This window comes from Scyliorhinus canicula, chromosome 1, assembly GCF_902713615.1.
Source record: "Scyliorhinus canicula chromosome 1, sScyCan1.1, whole genome shotgun sequence".
Taxonomy (NCBI): domain Eukaryota; kingdom Metazoa; phylum Chordata; class Chondrichthyes; order Carcharhiniformes; family Scyliorhinidae; genus Scyliorhinus; species Scyliorhinus canicula.
This window is the reverse complement of record NC_052146.1, coordinates 19167590-19185492: the sequence shown is the minus strand read 5'-3', so window position 1 is coordinate 19185492 and position 17903 is coordinate 19167590. Positions and strand designations below refer to the sequence as shown.

Sequence of the window (17903 nt, the reverse complement as noted above, 5' to 3'; positions counted from 1 at the left end):
AGGTTTTTAGACATTGCACTGCAGGACTTGACGGAGGAAGTGGAAAGTAGGAACAGCATCCTGTATCCTCAGGGGCCAGGAAACCCTCCCGATCGCTTGTTCTTTTGGAAAGCTGTAGGAGCAGATAGTCGTGAAAGTCAATGCCAGAATTCAAATTCCGAGGACCTGGATGCACGGAGTTCAGTGATCTCACATGGACAGTCAAGAGAGTGAATGCACCTTCAAAAGAACCATGTTATACCAACTGCACCACAAATCTTAGACACTGCTGAGTTCAACACACCCCCATCACTCGCCTACCAGAAATCTTTGTCAGTCAGGAATTGTACCTAACTTCTATATACTTCACCTCCCCTTTGAACATGTAACAAAGTCAATGGGCGCGATTCTCCGCTCCCCACGACGCCTGGGAGAATAGCGGGAGGGCCTCCCGACATTTTTTACGACCCCCCGCTATTCTCCCCCCCCCCCCCACGCTCGCCCCGCTCCCCGAATCGCCGCTCGCCGTTTTTCACGGTGAACGCCGATTCTCCGAGGTCAATGGGCCGAGTAGCCGGCCGTTTACGACCTTTTCACGACGGCGGCAACCACACCTGGTCGCCACCGTCGTGAAACGGGTGCCAGAAGCCTGTTTGGGGCTTCTAGGCGCCCGATTGGCACGGCAGTACCACGGCCGTGCTAAGGAGGGCAAAGGCCCGCAATCGGTGCCCACCGACCGTCGGGCCTGCGTCTGTAACGGACGCACTATTTTCCCTCCGCCGCCCCGCAAGATCAAGCCGCCACGTCTTGCGGGGCGGCTGAGGGGAAAGACGGCTCCGCGCATGCGCGGGTCGGAGCCGTCTGCGTGATGACGTCATCCGCGCATGCGCGGGTTGGAGCCGTCCAAATTGCGCATGCGCGGCTGACGTCATACAGGCGCCAGCCACGCGTCATTCTTGACGACCATTGTCAAGGTCGCGCCGCCGAGACCCCCGGGGCCCCTCTTCTAGCCCCGATGGGGGGGAGAATCGGGTCCCGGGAGGGGGCACGGAGGCTGCCATGGGTGACGACCTCTTCCACGGCAGCCTTCCCGATTCTCCGCTGTTGCGGAGAATCGTGCCCAATGGCACCATGGGAAAGCCGGCAATCCCAGCAAAACTGGGAGAGTTTTGCCGGCAATCCCAGCAAAAAAGAGAATAAAATATCCTTGACTCTCACTGAATGGAGAGGTTGAGTGAACTCCTTTCAGGGAGTCGACAACATTGTGGTAATGTCATTGGACTAGTAATCCAGAGGCCCAGACTAATGCTCTGGCAACATGGGTTCAAATCCCACCACGGAAGCTGGTGGAATTTAAATTCACTTCCTTAATCTGGAATTGAAAACTAGTCTCAGTAATGGTGGCCATAAAATGATTGACAATTGTTGCAAAAACCCATCTGATTCACTAACCTCCTTTATGGCAGAAAATCTGTTGTCCTTACCTGGTCTCCAAACCCACAGCAATGTGGTTGACTCTTAACTGCCCTCTGAATTGACCTAGCAAGCAAATCAGTTGTATCAAACCGCTACAGAAAAATGGAGAAGAAATGAACACAGATCATCCTGCATCAATCTAGGCACCGGAAACAGCAACAGCAAACCCAGCCCTGTCAACCCTCCAAGGTCCTCCTTGCTAATGTCTGCGCTTGTGCCAAAATTGGGAGAGCTGTCCCTCAGAATAGTCAAGCAACAGGTTGACATTATCTGTAGGGCATGAGTATGTCTATGTCCCAGACACCTCCATACCGGAGTATGTCCTGTCCCACCAGCAGGACAGACTTACTAGAGGTGGTGGTATACAGTCAGGAGGAGGTTTCCATGAGAGCCCTCAATATTGACCCCAGATGATATGAAATCTCAAGGCATCAGGTCAAACATGAACAAGGGATTCTCCTGCTGATTACCAACCATCACCCATCCCCCTCAACTGATGAATCAGTACACCTCCATTTGAGCACCAATTGGACGAATCACCTGAGGGTGTCAAGGGCGCAGAATGTATTCTGGATGGGGGACTTCAATGATCATCACCAAGAGTGACTCGGTAGCACCACTACTGTCTGAGCTGACCGGGTCCTAAAGGGCATAGCTTCTAGACTGGATCTTTGGCAGGTGGTGAGGGAATCAACAAGAAGAAAAAACCTACTTTACCTTGTCCTCACCAATGTTCCTGTCATAGATGCATCTGTTCTTGATCGTACCAATAAGAGTGACCACTGGACAGCCCTTGTAGAAACAAAGTCCCATCTTCCCATTGAGGATGCCCTCTACTGCCATGCTAAATAGGATAGATTTTGAACCGATATAGAACTTGACTTGAGTGTGGCATCAGGTAGCCCTGACAAAACTGGAGTCAATGGGAACTGGAGGAAACTCTCCATTGGCTGGAGTCATACCGAGCACAAAGGAAGAGAGTTGTGGTTGTTGGGAGGTTAATCATCTCAGTCCTGGGACATTACTGCAAGAGTGTCAGTTGGTGTCCTGGATTCGACCATTTTCAGCTGCTTCATCAATGACCTCTCCTTCATAAGGTCAGAAGTGAGAATGTTGGCACTATGTTCAGCACCATTCACAACTCCTCAGATAGTGAAGGTGTCTGTGTCCATATGCATCAAGACCTGGACAACATTCAGGCTTGGGTTGATAAGTGGCAAGTAACATTCGTGCCACAGAGGTGCCAGGCAATGACCATCTTCAACAAGAGAGAATCTAACCATCCCCTGTTGACATTCAATGATGTTACCATCACTGAATTCCCCACTATCAACATCCTGAAGGTTACCATTAACCAGAAACTGAACTAGATCAGCCATATAATCTCTGTGGTTACAAGAGCAGTTCAGAGGCTGGGAATTCTATAGCAAGTAACTCCCCCCCCCCCCCCCCCCCCCCCCCCCGAGTCCCCAAAGCCTGTGTACCATCTACAAGGTGCAAGTCAACAGTGTGATGGAATACCCTCTGCTTGGATGAGTGCAGTTCCATCAACACTCTTGAAGCTTGATTCCATTCAGGACGAAATAACCCGCTTGCTTGGCACCTCATCCACCACCATAAACATTCACTCACTCCACCACTGATGCGCAGTGGCAGCAGTGTGTACCATTTACTCCAGCGAACAACTCACCAAGGCTACTTCAAAACAAACTGTACCTAATTGTTGTCTTGTTTCATATCCACACAAGTGCCTTTTCCAGCAGGAGTCATTGAATGGTAGGTGATTCCCCTCGCAACACGAAAGTACACAGGATTTGAAATTAATTAAAACAGCCGTTCCTCATCCCCCACCCCACACCTCCAGCACTGCCCCATCACACATTAACTAACTCCACCCAGACTGAGGATTGAAACTGACCTCCCAGGCCTTTGTGGTGCTATTCAATACCGCACAATGAACAGGAACCTCCGAGGTTCTGGATCCAGTTTTTTAAGACTTCAATCTATTACTGGCACATGAACTGAATTGCAGGTTTATTTACTGACTTGTATATTCATTGTGTACTATTGGGTGCAGTAATCATAACTACAGTTCCCAAGCTACTTAACTTTTTTGTGTGTTAAATGTTCAATTTCAGAGGAAGCGATCCTACCCTTCGCAGGTAGAGTATAGTTCATCTATTTATTGCATGGATCAAGAGAAACAAATACTGTCTTGCAAATGATGAATCACTAACCCAATTGGTGAGAAATTAGGGGGATGTGGAAACTGAGGCCTTGGATTGACTGTGCCATTGTTGAGCATAACTATTATCAGTCTTGAACGAAGTTGATTTTTATGGATTCAAACAAACCACATCTGGATTATACAGGATGTGACTGTAAACTAGCATGGCAGGGGGGTGGGTACCGGAGCAATAGGTCAGAAGGTGAAAAAATTGAGGGAGAGCTAGGCAATAGGGCCAGTATGGCTCTGAGGCAGAGCAGACAGGGGGGATGTTGCTGAAAACAGCAGGACTGGTGGCCTGAACTGCATATGTTTTAATGCAAGAAGTATAACAGGTAAGGCAGATGAACTTAGAGCTTGGATTAGTACTTGGAACTATGATGTTGTTGCCATTACAGAGACCTGGTTGAAGGAAGGACAGGATTGGCAGCTAAACGTTCCAGTATTTAGATGTTTCAGGCGGGATAGAGTGGGAGGTAAAAGGGGTGGTGGAGTTGCGCGACTGGTTAGGGACAGCATCACAGCTGTACTGTGGGAGGACACCTCCGAGGGTAGCGAGGCTACGTGGGTAGAGATCCGGAATAAGAAGGGTGCAGTCACAATCTTGGGGGTTCACTACAGGCCTCCCAACAGCCAGCGGGAGATAGAGGAGTACATAGGTAGACAGATTTTGGAAAGGAGTAAAAACAACAGCGTTGTTGTGATGGGAGACTTTAACTTCCCCAATATTGACTAGGACTCACTTAGTACTAGGGGCTTAGACGGGGCAGAGTTTGTAAGGAGCATCTAGGAGGGCTTCTTAAAACAATATGTAGATTGTCCAAGTAGGGAAGGGGCTATACTGGACCTGGTATTGGGGAATGAGCCTGGCCAGGTGGTAGAAGTATCAGTAGGGGAGCATTTCAGGAACATTGACCACAATTCAGTAAGTTTTAAAGTGCTGGTGGACAAGGATAACAGTGGACCTAGGGTGAATGTGCTAAATTGTGGGAAGGCTAATTATAACAATATTAGGCAGGAACTGAATAATATAAATTGGGGGTGGATGTTTGAGGGTAAATCAACATCTGACATGTGGGAGGCTTTCAAATGTCAGTTGAAAGGAATTCAGGACCGGCATGTTCCTGTGAGGAAGAAGGATAAATATGGCAAATTTCAGGATCCTTGGATAATGACAGATATTGTAGATCTCTCCAAAAAGAAAAAGGAGGCATTTGTCAGGACTAGAAGGCTGGGAACAGATGAAGCCTGTGTGGAATATAAGAAAAGTAGGAAGGAACTTAAGCAAGGAGTCAGGAGGGCTAAAAGGGGTCACGGAAAGTCATTGGCAAATAGGGTTAAGGAAAATCCCAAGGCTTTTTACACGTACATAAAAAGCAAGAGGGTAGCCATGGAAAGGGTTGGCCCACTGAAGGACAGGGGAGGGAATCTATGTGTGGAGCCAGAGGAAATGGGCGAGGTAAGAAATTAATACTTTGCATCAGTATTCACCAAAGAGAAGGAATTGGTGGATGTTGAGTCTGGAGAAGAGTGTATAGATAGCCTGGGTCACATTGAGATCCAAAAGGAGGAGGTGTTGGGCGTCTTGAAAAATATTACAATGGATAATTCCCCAGGGCCTGATGGGATCTACCCCAGAATACTGAAGGAGGTAAGAGGAAATTGCTGAGGCCTTGACTGAAATCTTTGGATCCTCACTGTCTTCAGGTGATTTCCCGGAGGACTGGAGAATAGCTAACGTTGTTCCTTTTTTTAAGAAGGGTAACAAGGATAATCCAGGGAACTACAGGCCGGTGAGCCTTATGTCAGTGGTAGGGAAATTACTGGAGAGAATTCTTCGAGACAGGATCTACTCCCATTTGAAAGCAAGGGGACATATTAGTGAAAGGCAGCACGGTTTTGTGAAGGGGAGGTTGTGTCTCACTAACTTGATAGAGTTTTTCGAGGAAGTCACAAAGATGATTGATGCAGGTAGTGCAGTGGATGGTGTCGATATGGACTTCAGTAAAGCATTTGACAAGGTCCCTCAGACTGGTACTAAAAGTGAAGTCTCACGGGATCAGAGGTGAGCTGGCAAGATGGATACAGAACTGGCTAGGTCATAGAAGGCAGAGAGTAGCATTGGAAGGGTGCTTGTCTCATTGGAGGGCTGTGACTAGTGGTGTTCCGCAGGGATCAGTACTGGGACCTTTGCTGTTCGTAGTAGATATAAATTATTTGGAGGAAAATGTAACTGGTCTGATTCGTAAGTTTGCAGACGACACAAAGGTTGGTGGAATTGCGGATAGCGATGAGGACTGTCAGAGTATACAGCAGGATTTAGATCATTTGGAGACTTGGGCGGGGAGATGGCAGATGGAGTTTAATCCGGACAAATGTGAGGTAATGCATTTTGGAAGGTCTAATGCAGGTAAGGAATATACAGTGAATGGTAGAACCCTCAGGAGTATTGAAAGTCAGAGAGATCTAGGTGTACAGGTCCACAGGTCACTGAAAGGGGCAACACAGGCGGAGAAGGTAGTCAAGAAGGCATACGGCATGCTTGCCTTCATTGGCCGGGGCATTGAGTATAAAAATTGGCAGGTCATGTTGCAGCTGTATAGAACCTTAGTTAGGCCACACTTGGAGTATAGTGTTCAATTCTGGTCACCACACTACCAGAAGGATGTGGAGGTTTTAGAGAGGGTGCAGAAGCGATTTACCAGGATGTTGCCTGGCATGGAGGGCATTAGCTATGAGGAAAGGTTGAAGAAACTCAGTTTGTTCTCGCTGGAACGAAGGAGGTTGAGGGGCGACCTGATAAGAGGTCTACAAAATTCTGAGGGGCATAGACAGAGTGGATATTCAGAGACTTTTCCCCAGGGTAGAGAGGTCAATTACTAGGGGGCATAGGTTTAAGGTGCGAGGGGCAAGGTTTAGAGTAGATGTACGAGGCAAGTTTTTTACACAGAGGGTAGTGGGTGCCTGGAACTTGCTGCCGAGGGAGGTGGTGGAAGGAAGGACGATAGTGACATTTAAGGGGCATCTTGACAAATACATGAATAGGATGGGAATAGAGGGATACGGACCCAGGAAGTGTAGTAAATTTTAGTTTAGACAGGCAGCTTGGTCGGCACAGGCTTGGAGGGCTGAAGGGCCTATTCCTGTGCTCTTAACAAATGTGAAAATAAGTTAACAAAATAACTTTTTGAGATTTGTTTGTGTCACTAATTAAAGTAAAACTGCCCGTAATTTGCCAATTTATTGACCGCTTGTTCAGACTAACAACCATTGTCGGGTGGCATACATTATATAATGTCAGCATTAAAGATCCTTCACATAACATGTTTTCTAGCAGAATATGAAGTGACAATTTGGTTAATTCTAACCTGGTTTGGATCAAACCTTGTCTTCTAACATTTGCAATGACTTCCTAAAATTGAATTATTCTGCAACAATATTTGAACTGCAGTTTTCAATTTGATTGTGAAAGTTTTTTTTTAGAAATCTAGATAAGTGACATGACAGTGCTTCCCCATTTTAATAGCTCAGACTTTGTGTGACCCCAGGCAAGTGGCGGCGAGGGTGGTGCGGGGAGGGTGGTAGCTTCAGATACTGAGCAGTGGATGGAGGGTGGGTGTAAAGGATAGCAGTTCAGTGTGGGAATTGTTTGGACTGCAGGTTTTTTTAAGGAGTTTAAAATATTCTGGGCAAGGTTCTCCATTTAGGAGCATGGGCGCGATCTAATGACCGCGAGCCGCCCAAACGGGAACACGACGTAGCTGGTAGATGCTGGGTGAAGCCTCCCATGGGCTTCAAGGCAGCCAGTACGTCCCACGAGATTACCTGGACCTCACAAGGTGGCGCGATCAGGATCCCACCCACAATGTGTGTGACCAAACCACGCACGCCTAAGTAGGTGTGAAACCTACTAAGGTGTACTCACCCGGGGTCTGATGGCCTCCCCAGGGAGTCCACAGCCGGGCACCGTTCAGTTCTGGTCCAAGGTGCCCAGGTAGCACTGCAAAGCAGGCAGGGGTACTGCCAGGGTATCAAGGCTGGGATGCCCAGTGCCTGGGTGGCGCTGTCAAAGGTACCTATGAAAGGAGGGAGGAGGGTGTATGAAGGGTTGGGGATGTGCAGGGTGGATATGAAGGGGTCTCTGGAAAGTTAGGGGGGTGAAGGATGGGGGAGTCATGGAAGGGGGGGGCACAAAAGGGGTGGGTAAGCCTGAGAAGGGGGCACCCTCAGGACTACATAGCGGGGTATTAGCACTTGGGGGGGGGGGGTTAAGGAGGAGTAATGCCCATATTTGTGGGGGATGACATTGCTCATGGGTGGAGGGTGTGGGGGAACCTGCAAGCACACTTCGAGATCAGGGAACCCTTTCAAAATGGTGGCCCGATCTCTGAGGAGCCGGTCTGACCAGTGAGTTCAGTTCACCGTTGATGAAACAAAGTTTGGGCTAAAGTGGTGAGAAATTCCTCAGAGCCCAAAAAAGTGACTAAGTGTGGTTATATAACGGTGGGGAACTCACCGACAGAGCCGGCTGGAAACTCTCAGCATAACCCGTCGCAAATGATATTTTGGGAGGGATTTACAAACCAGCATGAAATTAAATGAAAATTGCTTATTGTCACGAGTAGGCTTCAAATGAATTTAGTGAAAATCCCCTAGTCGCCACATTCCGGCACCTGTTCGGGGAGGCTGGTACGGGAATCGAACCATGCTGTTGGCCTGCCTTGGTCTGCTTTAAAAGCCAGCGATTTAGCCCTGTGCTAAACCAGCATGCCACGTGCTTTTCAGCAGTGGAGGCAGCCCGCCAGCGGGATCTACCGTTCCCAGTGTTGTCAACCGGAAATGGCCCTCGTCACCAGTAAACCCATGCACCAACCCTGGGGCTGGAATTTCCCACGGGTGTGAACAACCAGTAAATCCCGTCCTTAGAAATCTTCCGTTTGGTCGTACCATATGTTCTCCCACCAGAGGAGAATTGCTATTGATTTACCTTCCCCTGTGAGCACAAATCGGGATGCAATTCAGTATCCCTTGCCATGCAAATTTATGCATGGCGAGGAATACGAGGGATTCCCAAGGGAATCCTGTTGTCAGGCCGCCACAGGGAGAGTGAATTCCAATCATTGTGTGCATTCCAATCACTCAAGCGTGTGATTGCAATGCACTTACCACTCTTTGCTGCGGTTGATGTTTGTAAACATAAGGTTTCAGCACTTAGAGTCACTCATCCATGAAGGGAGATGAATGAATTCAAGGTGCAGCTATTTTGTGGAGACTGTCAATCACAGCCCACTACTAGAAATGAATGAATGGCTTGCAGCTAATGGATATGAGGGGTTTAAACACAGATCACAGCTGTTCTCCTTCCCGAAATGGACACATGGAGCTTCCAGGTAAGTGTAACAGCTGTAATTTCTTGCACTGCCCCTGTCGGGATTGCTCTCTAGCTTCTAGACATGGTTCACTTTTTATTTCTGGTAGGGGGGTGTTCTGTGGAGTGTGGAGGTGGTCCCTTTAGTCAGGGGATCTCTGTGAGAGGGCCCCTTTAGTTAGCGGGTCTCTGACATCCGGTGGTGGCATGTAGGTGGAGGTAGCACGTTAGGTGGCTCCTGCTGGAGGCTTGGGGTTTTGGACTCTTTTGTGTCCAGTTTCAGGGGTAGTTATTGAATGAGCTGGTGGGGGAAGTCACAAGGAAGGTGCGAGATTGCGAGATGTCAAAGAACTAGAAGAAGGGCATTGGAAACAAGAGGGCAAGCGAAGTTCCACCGTCGAGTGAGCGGGTGAGTCCGGCAGGAAGAAAGATGGCGGAGGTTGGATTGCTGGGTGGGGCTGCTCCTTCACAGTGGAAACTCTGACCGAGGGAGTTTGAGAGACAATTTGCCAAGTACCTGGAGGTGCTGCGGAAGGGGATGATGCTGCGATGAAAGAGTGGGTGGAGGAGGCAATTGTCTGGTAAAGGCAACAGTGCTGAGGACGTCGGTCGAGGTACAGGAGCAAGGAGAGAAGCTGAAGGGGGTGGATGAGGCTCTGTCGCAGCATGGTGATCAGTTCACCTTGATGGGTGAGGAGCTGCAGAGGGTGGCGGAAGCAAGTAAAGTGCTCAGAGCCAAGGCGGAGGACCTGGAGAACAGGTCAAGGCGGCAAAATCTACAGATTGTGGGTCTGCTTGAGGGAGTGGAGGACCCGAGAGCAACCAGCATTTTGCAAAGATGCTGGTGTAATGGGTGGGGGAGAGGAACCCTCCCGCTAGGAGTTGGACAGGGCACACCCGTCGCTCGGGCTGAAGCTGAAAAAAATGAGCCGCCAAGGGCGGTCATAACCTTCTTCCATAAGTTCCATGTGAAGGAGATGGTCCTTAGTTGGGCAAAGCAGAGATGAAAGGTGAAGTGGGAAGGTGATGGTATACGAATATACCAAGACTTGACGGCGGAGTTGACGAGAAGGTGGGTGACCTTCAGATGGATGAAGGCAGCATTCTACAGCAACGCGTGAGATTTGAAGTGGTCTACCCTGCGAAGGTGAGAGTGACGCACAACCTGAGGGATTTCTGTTTTGAGGCGGCGGAGGCGGCGGAGGCGTTCATAAAGGCCAAAGGATTGAGACTGAAGTGAGAGATGGGACTGGGACTTGGGTTGAGGGGATGGAGACTGTGCTTTGTCTTTATCTCTTTTCCTCATTTTGTATTTGTGTGGGGGTTGTTTGATCTTTCTGTCTTTTGAATGGGGGAGTTTTGTTTACCTTTGTTTCTAATTGTTTACGTTTATTGTGTTTCTAATTGTTTACGTTTATTGGGTGTATGTCTTTTTCCTGGGGGCGCAGTTTTGCACTGCTCATCAATATAAGGGAAGTGGGGTATGGGGGCCGGGTTACTGAGGAGAGGAATGGGAGGAGGGGGCTCTCTGGCAGAGGCCTCCGCTCTAGCTAGCGAAGATTGGCTAGTGAATGTGAGTGTGATGGGGGCGAGGCCACGGTCATTGGAAACTGGTTGAACAGGTTTGATGGACCTGGGAGGTGTGCAAGATGGGGGGAGGGGATCGACACTGGGAGAAGTCTGTGTAAGAGGAAGTGGTGGGGGGCTTCTGGGAGGAGTGGAGGGGGGAGTAACAAAAGGATGGGTCAGGCTTGAGGGACAAGGCCCGGGGCCTTGTCATAGGAGGGACGGGGTGGGGGGTAGGTAAAGGATCAGGTTGGGCTTCGGAAGGGTTGGTGAGTCAGGTGTTTCATTCGGGGTTGGATAGTAGGGATCTGGGAAGTAGCGATATTGGTGGGCAAGAGGGTGAGGTTTCAGATGGAGAAGCTGTTGGCTGATCAGGGAGGCAGGGACGTGATTGTTACGGGTGCGCTAGAGGGGAGATCGGTGACACTGGCCAGCGTATATGGCCCGAACTGGGATGATGCGGGGTTTGTGAAGAAGGCGCTGGGTGCCATCCCGATTTGGATGCCCATGAGTTGATAGTTGGGGGGACTGGAATGTGATGTTGGAGCCGAAAGTGGAGATGTCCAAGCTGTGCTTACTGACCCAGTTGGGGGGGGGGGGGGGGGGGGGCAAATGTAGCACAGTGGTTAGCACTGTTGCTTCACAGCGACAGGGGCTCAGGTTCGATTCCTGGCTTGGGTCACTGTCTTTGTGGTGTATGCACGTTCTCCCCGTGTATGTGTGGGTTTCCTCTGGGTGCTCCGGTTTCCTCCCACAAGTCCCGAAAAACGTGCTTGTTGGGGTGAATTGGACATTCTGAATTCTCCCTCTGTGGACCTGAACAGGCGCCGGAATGTGGCGACTCGGGGATTTTCACAGTAACTTCATTGCCGTGTTAATGTAAGCCTACTCGTGACACTGATAAAGGTTATTATTAATAAGGTGTACTTGAGGATTTACTTTTTTGTGGTGGCAAAGGCGCTGTTGGCTGGGGTTAAGAGGATGGAATACTCAGCAATTGTTATTTTGGATCACGCTCCGCATTGGATGGATGTGGCTTTGGGGGCTCCAGAGACCGGGGTGGAAAATGGATGTGGCGTTATTAATGGACCAGAGCTTCTGGGACAAGATTGGGAAGATGATGTGGGGTTTAATTGCACGGGGTCACTCTCGCAGTCGGTGGCTTGGGAGGTTCTGAAGGCGGTAGTGAGGGGGGAGGTGAACTTGTTTAAGGCAAAGATGGATAGGGAGGAGAGGGAGGAAAGCCAACGACTGATAAAGGAGATTTTGGAGGTGGATGGGAAGTATGCGGGGGACCTGGGCCCGGGTTTCCTGGCAAAGAGGAAGGAGTTGCGGGCGAGGTTCAACTTATTGGATTGGATTGGATTTGTTTATTGGAGCTTTGATATTGTCCATGGGGAAAGCAGTGCATCAGCTGAGACGGGCAAGGGGAGCTGTCTACAAGTATGAGGAGAAGACAGGATATATGCTGCCCAGTCAGCTGAGGTGTGGCAGATGGTTTGGGTACAGGACAAAGCGAGGGAGTTGATGGTGGCTGTAGAGCAGATGAATAAAGTATTTGAGGCCACCGTCCGGTGGCCCTGACTTCAGTTGTAATGAAGTGCTTCGAGAGGTTAATCATGAAGCGTATCACCTCCATACTCCCAGAACACATTGATCCACTGCAATTCGCATACCGTCGCAACCGGTCCACAGCAGACGCCATTTCCCTGGCCCTACACACATCCCTAGAGCATCTCGACAACAAGGACTCCTACGTCAGACTCCTATTTATTGACTACAGCTTCGCCTTTAAAACCATGATCCCAGCCAAGCTCATATCAAAGCTCAAAAACCTAGGACTTAGCTCCCCACTCTGCAACTGGATCCTTAATTTTCTAACCAACAGACCACAATCAGTAAGAATGAACAACACCTCCTCCACAATAGTACTCAATACCGGGCCCCGCAAGGCTGAGTAGATCATAGATCATAGAATCTACAGTGCAGAAGGGGGCCATTCGGCCCATCGAGTCTGCAGCGGCTCCTGGAAAGAGCACCCTACCCAAGGTTAACACCTCCACCCTATCCCCATAACCCAGTAACCCCACCCAACACTAAGGGCAATTTTGGACACTAAGGGCAATTTATCATGTCCAATCCACCTAACTTGCACATCTTTTGGACTGTGGGAGGAAACCGGAGCACCCGGAGGAAACCCACGCACACATGGGGAGGATGTGCAGACTCCGCACAGACAGTGACCCAAGCCGGAATCAAACCTGGGACCCTGGAGCTGTGAAGCGATTGTGCTATCCACAATGCTACCGTGCTGCCCTCTTAGCCTTACTTAGCCCCCTACTCTACTCCCTGTACACACACGAGTGCGTGGCAAAATTTGGTTCCAACTCCATCCACAAGTTTGCTGACGATACGACCATAGTGGACCGGATCTCGAATAATGGCGAATCAGAATACAGGAGGGAGATAGAGAACCTAGTGGAGTGGTGCAGCGACAACAATCTCTCCCTCAATGCCAGCAAAACTAAAGAGCTGGTCATTGACTTCAGGAAGTAAAGTACTGTGCACACCCCAATCAGCACGGTAGCATTGTGGATAGCACAATCGCTTCACAGCTCCAGGGTCCCAGGTTCGATTCGGCTTGGGTCACTGTCTGTGCGGAGTCTGCACGTCCTCCCCGTGTGTGTGTGGGTTTCCTCCGGGTGCTCCAGTTTCCTCCCACAGTTCAAAGATGTGCAGGTTAGGTGGATTGGCCATGCTAAGTTTCCCTTAGTGTCCAAAATTGCCCTTAGTGTTGGGTGGGGTTACTGGGTTATGGGGATAGGGTGAAGGTGTTGACCTTGGGTAGGGTGCTCTTTCCAAGAGCCGGTGCAGACTCAGCTCTGGGCCGAATGGGCTCCTTCTGCACTGTAAATTCTATGTAAGCATCAACGGGGCCGAGGTGGAGATGGTTAGCAGTTTCAAATTCCTCGGGGTGCACACCTCCAAAAATCTGTCCTGGTTCACCCACGTCGCGCTACCACCAAGAAAGCGCCTATACTTCCTCAGGAAACTAAGGAAATTCGGCATGTCCACATTAACCCTTACCAACTTTTACAGATGCACCATAGAAAGCATCCTACCTGGCTGCATCACAGCCTGGTATGGCAACTGCTCAGCCCAGGACCGCAAGAAACTTCAGAGAGTCATGAACATGCCCAGTCCATCACACGAACCTGCCTCCCATTCATTGACTCCATCTACACCTCCCGCTGCCTGGGGAAAGCGGGCAGCATAATCAAAGACCCCTCCCACCCAGCTTACTTACTCTTTCAAGTTCTTCCATCAGGCAGGAGATACAGAAGTCTGAGAACACGCACGAACAGACTCAAAAACAGCTTCTTCCCCGCTGTTACCAGACTCCTAAATGACCCTCTTATGGACTGACCTCATTAACACTACACTACACCCTGTATGCTTCATCCGATGCCGGTGCTTATGTGGTTACATTGTTTCCCTTGTGTTGCCCGATTATCTATTTTCTTTTATTCCCTTTTCTTCCCATTTATTTAATGATCTGTTGAGCTGCTCACAGAAAAATACTTTTCACTGTACCTCGGTACACGTGACAATAAACAAATCCAATCCAATTTTATAGGGAATTGGTTCCCTGTATAGGTTGGAGACACTGGAGGAGGAGCTTAGGGGTGCCTTGCTGCAAACAATGGGATAGGCTTCCATCTCGTTGTTGTTAAAGAAGGTCAAAGATCTGATGGAGTGTGGATTGTATAGGCCCATATCTCTGCTGAATGTGGATGCCGAGGTACTGGCAAAGGTGTTGGCGTTAAGGTTGGAAAGACATCTCCCACAAGTGATTGGGAGGAGCAGATGAGGTTCGTAAAGGGAAGACCATTGTTCTCAAATGTGAAGAGGTTGTTGAATGTGGTTTTCCTCCGGCGGAAGCACAGGAGACTGAGGTGGTAGTGGCGTTGGACGTGGAGTAGGCTTTGATGGAGTCGAGTAGAGTTATTTGATGGCAGTACTGGAGAGATTTGGGATTGGGCCGAAGTTGTGGCGTGGGTGCAACTGCTGTATAAGGAGCCGATGGCAAGTGTGCGCACTAACAGCACGAATTCTGGGTATTTCGCACTGCATTGGGGTACAAGGTTTGCATTGATTACAGAGCCTTTGGCCATTGAGCTGAAGAGCTTGGGGTTGTGGAAGGGGATAGTGAGGGTGGGGGATAGAGCATAGAGTGTCCCTATACACCAATGATGTGCTGCTATATATTTTGGAGCTGAGCACGTCAGTGGGGAGTGTAATGGAGCTGCTCCAGAGATTTTAGATGTTTTCGGGGTATAAACTGAATTTAGGGACAAGCAAGCATTTTATGTTCTCCTCACCGACAGTAGGAACGGGATGGGGGGGGGGTTGCCATTCCGCCTGGAGGTAACTCAGATTCGGTATTTGGGGGTGCAGGTGGCGTGGGATAGGGCAGGGCTTCGGAAGTTTAATTTCACTCGTTTGGTGGGGAGGGTGAAGGCTGATTTGCTGAGGTGTGATAACCTTCCTCTTTTGTTGGCGGGACGGATGCAGGCTGTTAAGAACATAAGAACATAAGAACTAGGAGCAGTAGTAGGCAGCCTGCTCCGCCATTCAATGAGATCATGGCTGATCTTTTGTGGACTTAGCTCCACTTTCCGGCCCGAACACCATAACCCTTAATCCCTTTATTCTTCAAAAAACTATCTATCATTATCTTAAAAACATTTAATGAAGGAGCCTCAACTGCTTCACTGGGCAAGGAATTCCATAGATTCACAACCCTTTGGGTGAAGAAGTTCCTCCTAAACTCAGTCCTAAATCTACTTCCCCTTATTTTGAGGCTATGCCCCCTAGTTTGGCTTTCACCAGCCAGTGGAAACAACCTGCCCACATCTATCCAATCTATTCCCTTCATAATTTTATATGTTTCTAAAAGATCCCCCCTCATCCTTCGAAATTCCAACAAGTACAGTCCCAGTCTACTCAATCTCTCCTCGTAATCCAACCCCTTCAGCTCTGGGATTAACCTAGTGAATCTCCTCTGCACATCCTCCAGCGCCAGTACGTCCTTTCTCAGGTAAGGAGACCAAAACTGAACACAATACTCTAGGTGTGGCCTTACTAACACCTTATACAATTGCAGCATAACCTCCCTAGTCTTAAACTCCATCCCTCTAGCAATGAAGGACAAAACTCCATTCGCTTTCTTAGTCACCTGTTGCACCTGTAAACCAACTTTTTGCGACTCATGCACTAGCGCACCCAGATCTCTCCACAGCAGCATGCGTTAATATTTTATCATTTAAATAATAATCCCTTTTGCTGTTATTCCTACCAAAATGGATAACCTCACATTTGTCAACATTGTATTCCATCTTCCAGACCCTAGTCCATTCACTTAACCTATCCAAATCCCTCTGCTGACCTCCGGTATCCTCTGTACTTTTTGCTTTACCACTCATCTTAGTGTCGTCCGCAAACTTGGACACATTGCACTTGGTCCCCAACTCCAAATCATTTATGTAAATTGTGAACAATTGTGGGCACAACACTGATCCCTGAGGGACACCACTAGCTACTGATTGCCAAGCAGAGAAACACCCATTAAGCCCCACTCTTTGCTTTCTATTAATTAACCAATCCTCTATCCATGCTACTACTTTACCCTTAATGCCATGCATCTTTATCTTATGCAGCAACCTTTTGTGTGGCACCTTGTCAAGGGCTTTCTGGAAATCCAGATATACCACATCCATTGGCTCCCCATTATCTACCGCTCTGGTAATGTCCTCAAAAAATTCCACTAAATTAGTTAGGCACGACCTGCCCTTTATGAACCCATGCTGCGTCTGCCCAATGGGACAATTTCCATCCAGATGCCTCGCTATTTCTTCTTTGATGGTAGATTCCAGCATCTTCCCTACTACCGAAGTTAAGCTCACTGGCCTATAATTACCCGCTCTCTGCCTACCTCCTTTTTTAAACAGTGGTGTCACGTTTGCTAATTTCCAATCCGCCGGGATCACCCCAGAGTCTAGTGAATTTTGGTAAATTAATGTTTTGCCGCAATTCCTGTTTTTGGTTCAATGCCTGCCTGTATTTTCGTCTTAGTCATTCTTTAGGGGTGGGTAGGCAGTCTGATCTCCACGTTAGTTTCGCGGGGGAAAGTGGCCAGGATTAGGTGGGTGATACTGTAGAGGGACGGTAGACGGGGTGCTAGGCCTCCCAAACTTGCTGTATTATTATTGGGTAGCGAATGTGGAGAAGATGTACAGCTGGAGCAAGGGGGGTGGAGGGGGCTCTGTGGGTAAAGGTGGAGGTGGGCTCTTTTAGGGGGTCGGGCTTGCGAGCGCTGGCAAAGGTGTCACTCCCAATGGCCCCTGGGAAGTAGTCTGTGAATCCAGTGGTGGTGGCCACGTTGAAGATTTGGAGGCAGTTTAGACAGCACTTTAAGCTGGGGGCTGGGTCTGGGGGGATGCTGATTCGGGGTATCATGGGTTCGAGCGGGGAGGATGGATGCGAGGTTTCGGGGATGGGACAGGAGGGGGTTAAGGAAATTAAGGAAATGTTCTTGGGAGGGCGATTTGCGAGTTTGGAGCAGCTGGGCGAGAAGTATGGGTTGGTGCCGGAGGAAGGTTTTAGGTATATTCGGGTGCGGGACTTTGCGATTAAGGTTTCCCCGACCTTCCTGATAGCTCCGATTTCCTCGTTGCTGGAGGCAGTTCAGTGAGGGGGTTGGAGGGGGGCTCGTCTCAGTGATTTACAGAAGTTTCTGGAGGAGGATGGGGTACCCATGGAGGGGATTAACACAAGTGGGGGAAGAGCTCGGGGAGTGCTGGAAGAGGGGCTTCCAGCATGGGCAGCGAATGCGGAGTATGAAGTGCAGCGGAGGGTGAATGCGTCAAATTTGGGCAAGAGGATGGGGGCTTTTGCAGCTGAAGGTAATGTACACAACGTACCTCATGAAATCAAGGATGAGCCGGCTGTTCAAGGGGGTTGAGGATGTCTGTGAGTGATGTGGGAGGGGCCCTGCGAATTATGTTCGTATGTTTTGGTCCTGCCCGAAGCTGGACAGTTTTGGAGGGTAGTGTTTAGTACAATCTGAGGGTTTTACATGTTTTTGACCCTGGAAACGGTGACGTGTGCATTGAAAGGGGTGAATGAGGGGTTCTACAATTGTTGGGACTTGTTCATCATTCACTTTTGGGAGTTGGTTACCGTTGACTGCTGAGGAAGCAGGTGGTTGGGGGGCTCTTTGTTTGT

General features: G+C 49.2%; 1 protein-coding gene across 1 annotated transcript in view; it reads left to right on the top strand.

Annotated features, from left to right (window-relative positions):
• The window catches only part of acacb (acetyl-CoA carboxylase beta), a 188630-nt gene that overhangs the window by 93909 nt on the left and 76818 nt on the right, over positions 1-17903 (top strand). Inside the window, 1 exon segment of the mRNA XM_038815904.1 lies at positions 3594-3617. Coding sequence (XP_038671832.1) covers positions 3594-3617 — 24 coding nt within the window.